Source organism: Ornithorhynchus anatinus, chromosome 2 (genome assembly GCF_004115215.2).
Source record: "Ornithorhynchus anatinus isolate Pmale09 chromosome 2, mOrnAna1.pri.v4, whole genome shotgun sequence".
In the NCBI taxonomy this organism is placed as follows: Eukaryota; Metazoa; Chordata; class Mammalia; order Monotremata; family Ornithorhynchidae; genus Ornithorhynchus; species Ornithorhynchus anatinus.
This window is the reverse complement of record NC_041729.1, coordinates 52243349-52253660: the sequence shown is the minus strand read 5'-3', so window position 1 is coordinate 52253660 and position 10312 is coordinate 52243349. Positions and strand designations below refer to the sequence as shown.

General features: G+C 39.3%; 1 protein-coding gene across 6 annotated transcripts in view; it reads right to left on the bottom strand.

The window, feature by feature from the left end:
- Window positions 1-2203: 2203 nt before the first annotated feature.
- MRTFB (myocardin related transcription factor B) overlaps window positions 2204-10312 on the bottom strand; it is a 224048-nt gene continuing 215939 nt past the window's right edge. For all 6 annotated transcript variants that reach the window (XM_029058491.2, XM_029058494.2, XM_029058493.2 and 3 more), the window contains one exon: window positions 2204-8242. In XM_029058491.2, coding sequence (XP_028914324.1) covers window positions 7710-8242 — 533 coding nt within the window. In that variant the 3' untranslated portion in view covers window positions 2204-7709. The remainder of the gene's footprint in view (window positions 8243-10312) is intronic.

The following is a 10312-nucleotide window of genomic DNA, read 5'->3' as shown; positions in this document are numbered from 1 at the left end:
CCACCCTGCTTCTACAAAGCAATGTGAAAAACTTGGCAAGTAGCTCACCCTGTTTTATTCAGATTCCGTAGCAGAACGTGGTTCCTCCAACTCCCCAACCGAACTACCCAAACTGCACTTGGATCATGTGCTTCTGCTGTTCATAAATTACAATGTCATCTACACAGCTTGTTTGAATTAAAGTGTTTTAGTCAGTCAAGGAGCACATACAGAATTGCCTGGATTGTAGGCTGTAAGAAAAAGTCCAAATGTAGACTGCGTGAGTATTTGACATAGGCACGGTAATAAAGCCCGAGTTGCAGGGTCCTACGTGGATCAATCGAGGATCATTTAAAATTCCACGCTGAGGCATTTGAGGACTGAGTGAGAATTAGTGTTCTCTAGTCACAGACACTGAGAAGGGTGAAAAAATTAGACTATGTACTAATTTAAAATTTCCTTTGATTTGGGGATTTAGAGTGCTCTCAGTATTTATACTTTTGGAATAAAACAAAAATGGGAAACAATTCAACCAAAATCTACATCTAATATCTACTAGATGCTGAGGGGGTTACCATTTGATTGTGTCTTGTGTAGGCCTTAAGATCATTGGCCACTTCTGTCTGTGGTCACAATCCTGTAATGCTTTTTTTTGTTTTTAGCTGCTGCTGTGGAGTTTTTGTCACTTGCTATGTTATGTGGGGCATCCGGTTCTCTGTTCCTTCCCAAACCTCATCCCATTTAGACTACAGTCTTGCTACAGGAGTTCATTTCTTGTTGACGCAAGTTCTCATCTCTCGAAGCTCTTTTCTATTTCTTCCTTTCCCACATGCCACAACGCTGGTGGTTTTGTAACCACTTGCTTAGTTGCTCTTGTTGTAAAGGACATTCTACTGGGCAAATTTAAGAGAAAAGTCAGTGATGTGGCCCCTTCTAGCTTTGCTAATTCCATCTGCAATCTCTTAGCTTCAGCCAAGACTGGCTCTAGGTTGGCACGGGGTGGCATCGTTATGGGGACTCATCTGCTTTACGGTAACACCCCTTGGCACCTCCTTGCAAGCCTCAGAGTGGCACCAGGGGAATGGAAAGGCTTGGCTGCCCTAAGCAGTTTGGGAGCCTTGCAGGGGGCTAATTTCACTTTTAGCATAAGGCAGAGAGTGTTCTCAGAGCAGCGGGGACAATATGAAAATACAGATATGCCCTCAGGATTAATGACCAATTGTAAAATTTGGAAAAAAACAAAACTGGTCAGATGATTGTAAGGGGCTGGGTCTTCGTGGATTCCAACGATCCTATCATCGAATGTATGGGCAGGGAAAGTGTTTGCTAATCCTGTTATACTCTCCCACTCAGTAAATACCACTGACAGATTAATGTCGAGCAAGGAAGACCGATTAGGTATAATTCCCTGAACGTTCTCATTATGTTCTAACCCCCACCCTCTTGTACTCACTTCTTCCTTCTCTTCTCTCCCACTACTCATCCTTAACCCCCACTCCACTTTCCCCCACAATCTCTTTCACGTTGCAGTCTCCACTCACCCATCAGGAGCCTGAAGAAGGATAGAGATGTTGTGGCCGGGCTTCATGCAGGGGGAAATGGGCAACTAGTGAGGCCCAGAACTCCAGCCTGTGTTTTCCCTTATTCCTTGACTGATGCTTATTAATGGGAAAAGGGGAATATTAACATTTGTATAGTGGATAAAGCATGGGCCTGGGAGTCAGAAGGTCATGGGTTCTAATCCCAGCTCTCCCACTTGTCTGCTCTGTGACCTTGGGCAAGCCACTTAACTTCTCTGTGCCTGTTACCTCATCTGTAACATGACTGTGAGGCCCACGTGGGACAACCTCATTACCTTGTATCTACTCTGTGCTTTAGAACAGCGCTTGGCACATAGTAAGCGATTAACAAATGCCATTATTGTTTAGGCTGCATTACCAGAAAATAACCAGGGGTGTCCGTCTCATGTACCTGACTTGATATGCGCTTGATTCCCTCCCTATTTTGAAAGGTATGTAAATTCAGCTCTGGGAGGTGAGTACACGCAAACAACCCGTGATGGAAAACCCCAAATTGCCAGGGAAGTGATCTGTGAGGCCTCCCATTTTCTAAAGAAAGGGCAGAGCCAGCTGCAGCATTTTTAAGGGCTCGTCTGGTCCACGTTTCTGTGGAATAGCTGCAATGGCTATATCACTGGAACGTCAGGTATGTGGTTAACAAACAATTACAGTACATCAAAATGTTTTTTTATTTGAGACACAAAAATGCAAAAATGCTGAGATATCAAACATTTCCTCATTAGCTACAATATTGCCACTATGTACAAAATATTTGATGATAAATGTGCTACACATATAAAAATACAGTATGCATTACATATATACAGTACAATGTGCAAAATGTATGGCATTCAAACATGATATGGAATTGATTTCAGGGGTGCAAACAGCAAATACAAAGGCATCTTTTTTAATAAAGGCAATAATAGGCCCCCTGATTGCCATAATTTTTTGTTTAATAAACTAGTGCTTTTAAATGAACAGGGCTCTCTCTCTCTAGAGACTAGGGTCTGTCTTCTTTTTCCATAAAGTGAGATGCTAAGACATGATGTGACTATGAAAAGAAGAAGAGAAACACCTATTATCACGTTAAGCATTTCTACTGCAAGCAAAAAACAAAAAGAACAAAAAACAAAAAAAACCCTTCCACTTGGAAAGCGGAAGTTTGATGTTACTATTAATTACAGTTTTTCAACCAACAAAACAAAAATCCATTATTATACAACAAAAACAACTGAGAAATATCTACATCTTGATGAAAATGGTAACTTTTTAAAAGGTTTATACCATTTGGGGGATTGACTGACTTTGAGACTGGGTTTCTCAAATTGAAAATAGAAAGTGCCTCCTTTTGGCAATATACTTGGCAATGCCTTTGGTTCCTTTTTATGCAAGTTTTTGCATCACTATTGTTTATTTTGAGGTTAAAAACCTTTTGATTATCTGATCCTTCACCCCTTTCCTCTTCCCTCCCCCCAAGAGTAAATTTTCTTACAGCATAATCTAAAGAGGTACTTGGTATATTTTCAGGTGTTTGTATAAACTTTGTTAAAGCCTTGTTTTCAAAGCAGTTGGCATGAAGCTCTGTTAGACATAATACAGCCGTATTTATACGTCCAAAAATATTTTCTTTTTTCAGCAGACTGGTACAATAAGGTTTTCCTTTCTGTTGTTGAACTTCAAGTCACACCAGCAAGATATTTCATGATGTAACAGAGCAGTGAAAGTAACAAAGCTGTTGTGTAAACATGTGCAGCTTTTGAATTACAGCCCTCAAATGTAAGGATTCCGTTGGAAATCCTCCTGTCAAAATTGTGTTCGTTATTTACAACTTATTAGTCCTGCTTGACAGAGTAGGGTGACTTGGAAAATCATTGAAACTGTCTTAACATGCAACTTACAGTAAAACGTTTAGTAAAGGTAGACTGCAAATAGAACTTAACAATCAAATAACAAGTGAAGAATAGTTCAGTATTTAAGGTTTTGACCGTAACTGGGTGAAATTATATCCTAATTCTTTTCCAGTTTTAATTGAAGTCACTTAAGTTTAATTGTAATGCAGTAAGGATGCCAGCAAAATGTTCATGCAACATTAAGCCTGCCTGCATTTTAAAATACATCATGCCCCTTCCAGTTTAAAAGTATTCTCCGATTGTATTGACTCTGATCTTGTGACCTCCAGAACAGGACAGTAGCCTTGTAGATTGTGAGCCCCGTGAGGGATGGGGACCCTGTTTAATTCCCACCTGTGCATTTTCTCCCTGTGCTTAGAACAGTGCTTTGCACACCGTAAGCACTTAATAACTACTATTAGTATTTGTACTAGACATCCCATTCAGTTAGCAATATTCAGCACTGATTTCCCCCTCTACAGGCAAATTCCAAAACAAAACCTTCATCTATTGCTTATTTTCTTGACCTCTGAGCTTTGGATTCAAATTATTCAATCCAAGAATTTTGAACACTAAGTGAAAAATTCTTCCTCAACATTGATGTATCTGCTTTTTTGGAAAATGCTTGCTATCCATTCCTCTTAAAGAGCTGTATAAATTTTATGAGAAAGATTACGTTCACACCCATCAGAGAAATAGTATGAATATATACTTGAAACTGTCTCAAAATACAAGCTCAAAAGAACCAAAACCATTTTTTTTTTTGGGAGTTCGCTCTGGTAACAAAAATCTAGACTTCTGTTTAGCGGTCTTTATTCTGACAAAATGGGGTGTCAACTAACTACCCAATTTGGCCAAAACATTATCTTTGCCTTCTTCAGGCAGCACGGTCAACTAGGTACCAATGTATCTTTTGCAGCTTTGCTCAGGTACACTGAGAGAGAATCTTCCAGTTGGGTGATGACCATTACAGAAGTCACTATTTTGTTTTAGAAATGTCAAAGATTTGAGTACTCTCTTCAGTGTTACAAAAATATGCATATAAAACACACAAATATTATCCAAGCAAGAATCTTTCCACAAAACTGGAGTGGGTGTGTGTAGGTAAGTGTAAATATATATATATACACACACACACACACACACACACACAGGTATGTACGAATGGTAAGAACTATACAGGAGCCTGCACATTTCAGGAAAAACATTCTTAAAACAAACCACTTTAAACCACAAAAGGCTGTCCAATGGATGCTATTCTGAAATGCACGAGGTGATCATGTTCCCTATAGAAGAAATGATCTTTATAAGAGCTTTACTATCTTTCTCTCCCCACACTCCTGATCCTTGAAACAGAAAGCAAAGATTGATACTGAGAGATCCCCTGAGTACTGGGGAGAAATGGAAGGAAGGGTAGGAACACAGTCCCAAGAGACTATAGATTCCTATAGATTGGTTACCATTTCCTTGGCAGTGAATACTATTTCTGCAGTAAGGTATCATAGGACCACTTCTAAACTCTATGTCCTTGCTGAAAATTGATGGGTTCAGTCTTGACCTGTTGCTTTGTGTTGTGGCTGGATCTGAGCTTAAAAAAATTACTTTAGTAAACTACCAGCTCCCTCCCTTGCATACTCAATTACATATAGTGAAATAGGTTGAGGGGGCATTTTGTTTGTTATGCAGCATCATCTTTGGTCTATCATTATATGCTACTTATTTGGAATACAATGATACCATTCAAAAACAAAGTATCCTACAGAGCAATAATGATTTCATGTGCATATCTTACCACCAAAGCCAAAATGGTAGGTGGCGAAGGGGAATGACAGATGGGGGATTACTTGGACAGTTGATGTCAGATGATTATTAAATGATGATACCCAAAGGAACACATGTCAAATTTATAAGAAGGCTGAAGCACAGTAGTGAGGGTAAGATCAATTAATCAATGAATGGTATTTACTGAGAGCTTACCATGTGCAGTGCACTGTCCTAAGCATTTGAGAGAGTAAAATACAACAGAACTAGCAGACACGTTCCCTGCCCATAATGAACTTAGTCTAGAGGATATCATCGAACTATTTGTGGGTGGGATGTCTTCCCAATTCTTTATCAGAAGTGGGTACGTTTTTAAAAATATCAATTTTCCCATGTTATGAAGTTTTGGTGTACAATCACACCACCAGCACTTTTTTTAAACCTAATTAGCGCCTTACAACGCAATAAACGCTTAAGGGCAGACACAGCATCTCCCGTGATCTGGCTGCTCACAAAATCTGGGTTTACAAAAATAGATTGTGTATGCAAACATACATTAGTCCAGGTGTGGTAATCGTGGTTATTAAACTGATGAACTGAAACATTTCTACCTATAGTTTATGCTCTGCATTGTAAATGTGGCTTGATATGCACGGTAATAACAACAAAAAAAGCCTGATGGAAAAGCCATAGCAACAGTAGTCACTTTACAAAGATAAATGAGAGCAGTCTTTTTTCTCAAAAAGAAGCACAACAGAATTTACCCTAACTGGAGCAAATATTAGGTAGAACTGAAAGGAAAAAAAAATTCGTGAAATGGTATCGACTTTCAAGAATATAGCTATAGAAGTGATTTACAAATTCCTTCAGAATAATGGACTTGACTGATTCCCTCTTGGTCTTTATGGAAAGACTTTTAATTACAAAAAGAAGGAATCCAGCCCTTGAGTTTCTCTGATCATAGATGTAAGCTTTAATTCTGAAGTACGAGTGAGGGTAACTTAACTTTTATACCCGACAGAAACCCAGACCGATGACAGATAGCAATTCCTCTTATTTACAAAAATGAGTTCAAAGTAACTAAAAACAATACTGAAATCCTGCATTGAACAATAGTTACATCTAAACGTTTTTCAAAACTATCCAGCATAAAGGTGATCAAAATTTTTTTTCCCTTGGTGGAGGAAAAAACATACTCATATGAATCCCCAATTTTTTATATCTAGGATTTTGTTTTGTTTCTAAATACTACTTGAAAATGTAGCTAGAGATCTTTTTATGGATGCTAGCTAATAAATGTGTGAAGCTGGAAGAGGATGTTAGTCTCAACAAACAACTCAAAGAAACAGAAAAAGAGGTGGCCCTTACAACACAGTCATTATTTATGGGAATGTTGCTAGAGCCCGGAGACACTATCCCTGTGTTTTCTATTTTCAACTGACTGGGTTAGAAAATATTTCATGCTAGAGGGTGTTTTGGACTCCCAGATGGATTTGCTTACCTGAAGCTTGTCATAGTTCTTTTAAAAGGGAACTAAATTTGGATGCTTACTTGGTGAATATTCAAGGTATCCAAACCAGTAGGATTCCTGAATACCTGCCCACTCCGAAAAATGTGTACAGATTACAGTGTCAAGTAGTGTACAAAGAACTATCCGATATACATATTGAAACCAAACTAAAAAAGCCCAGAATGTTGCTATAGAAGTTTTCAGTGTTCTCAAAATACCTGGACTTCATATAATGTGGGTTGCTGGTTGACTGCATTTTCCAAAATCCTCTGGATGCAATCAAGGATCTCCCCTGCATGATTTAATCTTTAAAATCCAATGCAGGACTTTAAAAAAAAAAAAAAAAAGGATACAAAACAAAACCACAGTATAGAACAATTCAAAGGCAGGATTCCAAATGGAACAAATCAAAGGTTTCAGTCACTGGGGAAATTTCACTGAACCAGCCAGTGCTCTCAGTTGCCTTTTTCCCCGCCTAATGCATCTTGATTTTGGCTCAGGCTGTCTACAGGAACAATCAAGTGCAGTGATCTCTTACTTGCTCGAAACAGTTTTATGCTTCTGCTTTAACAGAAGGTTAAATTGGACTGAGCTGTCTCCCTTTTAACTCAGGGTCTTAGATGGTGACCACGGAGGTTATGCAGTTGGTTTAAATGTTACAAAGGAATCCTGACGCTAATTCCTACAGCTACTCTCTCTTCACTCTTTATCCTAGTGGTACTGTCCATCATTTAGGTCCATTTACCAATTGCTTTTAATTTTTCTTTTCAAGTGAGTTTTCACACAGCCCTTTGCTGTACTCTTGTGTAGAAATGTAGAGAAGCCCCCTGCTGTAGGCGGTAACGTTCCTCCAGAATTATTTCAAGGCTTTTACCTTTTCTAATCATGCTACGAAAACCCAATTGCAATTAGAACTGTGCGATTAAGGACCGAGTCCTCAAACCATCCACTCAGAGTCATTTATGTGTACTCATAGCTACGGAACTCAAAAGGCTTTGGAACAGCAGTTCAGTCCCAGTGCAGCTGAAGGTCGTGTGCGTCTAGAAAGTCGGTGGAAAACACGCTGGGAGCAGCAGAGCTGAGAGGAGTGAGCCCCGCTGAGGAGTTAGGCATGGTGATGTCCAACCATTCCATGTTGTCTAAGTTGGGGTCAGGGAGGTCGAGTGACAAGCAGGAATTATTTGCAGCAAACTGTGCTTCCGAAGTTTCCATTGGCGAGTGTGAATGATCCAGCATACCGGAGTGATTGAGTAAGTCGTTCTGGAGATCCTCTATGAGAGAGAAATCTCTGTCTTCGCTGTTACTTGTCAGGGGAGGAATTTCACCGGCAGAGGGTAAAGTTCCGTCCAAGAAAGCTTCGAGTTGGTTCTCTAAGCTGATCGATAAACTGTTCATTTGTTCTAAAGAATTTGGTGGTGCCATTTGGACTTCGGGCGGTGGTCGGGAAACCACTGTATTTACAGGCATCGTGGTAATATTGGCTGTAACTGGTCTCATTTTGGAAATAGGAGAGGGCTCTTCTTTTATAGGGAAGGAAATTTCTGTTAGCATAAAGAAGGTAATACGTTAGTTCATCTAGCAATTTCATCTTGAGTTCTCTCAGTGCAGTGTATTAGCTTGGCCCTGGCCTTGCCCTTAGGTGGTCCCTTTCGTTTCAAAGCAGAAGGACTTATCAGCCTCAGACCCTGAAAGTTAGAATTGGGAGGAAAACACAAAACACCCACGTAGAGTTCTGGTTTCAAACAGTAATAGGCTCCCCGTTTAGTTAAGGGCAGCTTTGTAACGAGCTCAGACTGATGGATCACTTTAGTTTAAGGGTTGGACGTAAGTGCATACTCTGTACTTTTTCCACTTTTCTGTTCATTGGGAATTTAGGCAATTCAAAGCAATTCTATTCCATTAGGAAGGAGTGCTATCAGCTTATACCTTCGCGGTGTTCTCTGTCTTTATAAGCTAAGGTCTGGAATCCTGGTTTTCTCACCTAGGTCACATCATTATTTCATTTGTTGGAAGTAAGACTTGTAAGGCTATGCTGAGAGACGTGCGGTATCGTTCTCTTTGCATATCTTTCAAAAAGGAGGTGCCTGTGCCGAATAATATTCCACTTCCTTTGGACATTATAAACTCTGCTGTGGTACATGACTTTTCATGCCATTCAGTATGTGAAATTTTGGAAAAGAGCACGGAATTGAGGCTCCTGTCCTTTCTGTTATCTCTGGTAAGGTTAGGTTAGCGTGCAAAGACCTAGCTTGTTACTTTGACTTTATTCTTTGAAAACGGGCTGATCATTTGTTTTGTTTTCACACTTTTGGGCCTTATCTTTGGAAGTTTCTGGTAAAGACTTTTTGATGTGGCAGTTAGGCAGGTCAAGTAGGCTTTCTAACGTGCCATCTGCTCATTTATCTGAATATAGTTGAATAAACAAGGTCGTGTTCTCGCTCTGCTCTCATTCTACTGAACTTTCTCTCGAGAATGTCTGTGCTGCACAGCATCATTTGCGCCTTGAATTATTACAGAATACAGACATGCTAGTCAAAACTCTTATTTAATGACAACACTCTTATGAAGGTAATGACCAGCTGAGATTACTAAACAAATAAATGGCCCTGCTTATGTCTTGATTACCACTTGTATAGTCAACTCTGTGAATCTGTTTTGCAGGTCAGTTTACACAATCAGGCTAGTGTTCAATTCATGTTTATTCTCACTCTCGGCAGTCAGTTCCAAGACTGTGGTTTGAGAAGCAGAAATATAGATTTTAGCATATGTTTGAAATCCAAGCTTAGAGGCTAACAATCAGCTATTTAAATCTCAGCACTATCATTATTAGTAGTACTCTTATGAAAGCAATGGGAAATGTTATACTAATTTGATATCATGCCATCAAAAACTTTTCCTCTCTGTGAGTGTTGTAATCGAGCCTCACCTCACAGTCGTTTGTGCGGGAGGCCTTGAGGTGTGTTTCCAATTCTAAAGCTAGTCTGCCTAGTGTCATATCTTTCAGGTTTTCCCTCCCACTCCATATTCCACAGGAGGCCAGAAAGTACAAACAAAAGGGTCAATTATCGAATTCATTTTTTAAAAAAATTCCTGTAAACTCGGAGTACCTATTTCCTTCCTTTTCTGTCGTTTGGCATTAATTTTCTCAAGTAGTTTGGGCCTCACATATGAGTTTAATCCATTTTCAAGGTTAATGTAGTTCTTGAACTAAACACTGTTTACGCATGGACACCCACCGCCTAGTTTCAGTAATGCATAATGTTACTGACAAACATTTCAGTTTGAATTTAAAATTAAAAGTTCATTCTGCTATGTTTCCTTTGCTTACACCTCCCAGAAGGTTTTTAGAACTCCTTAGCAATAGTTCAAACGTTTTTATCAGAGACGTTCTAAAGATAAAAAGCAAAGGGATATCAAGTGACTTGGTCAAGGTTATCTGGCTTCTTGAGAGAAAAAAGAAGCTGGGACCTAGTGTGTCAATCCAGACCTGAACTATACACAAACTTTCCATTACATTTTCAGATTTTCTAAGTAGGATTAACTTCAGTTTTGCATTTTAAATGAAATTATTATCGGACTCTCTTGGCAAGTCAGCTCTCCCAAACTACTGT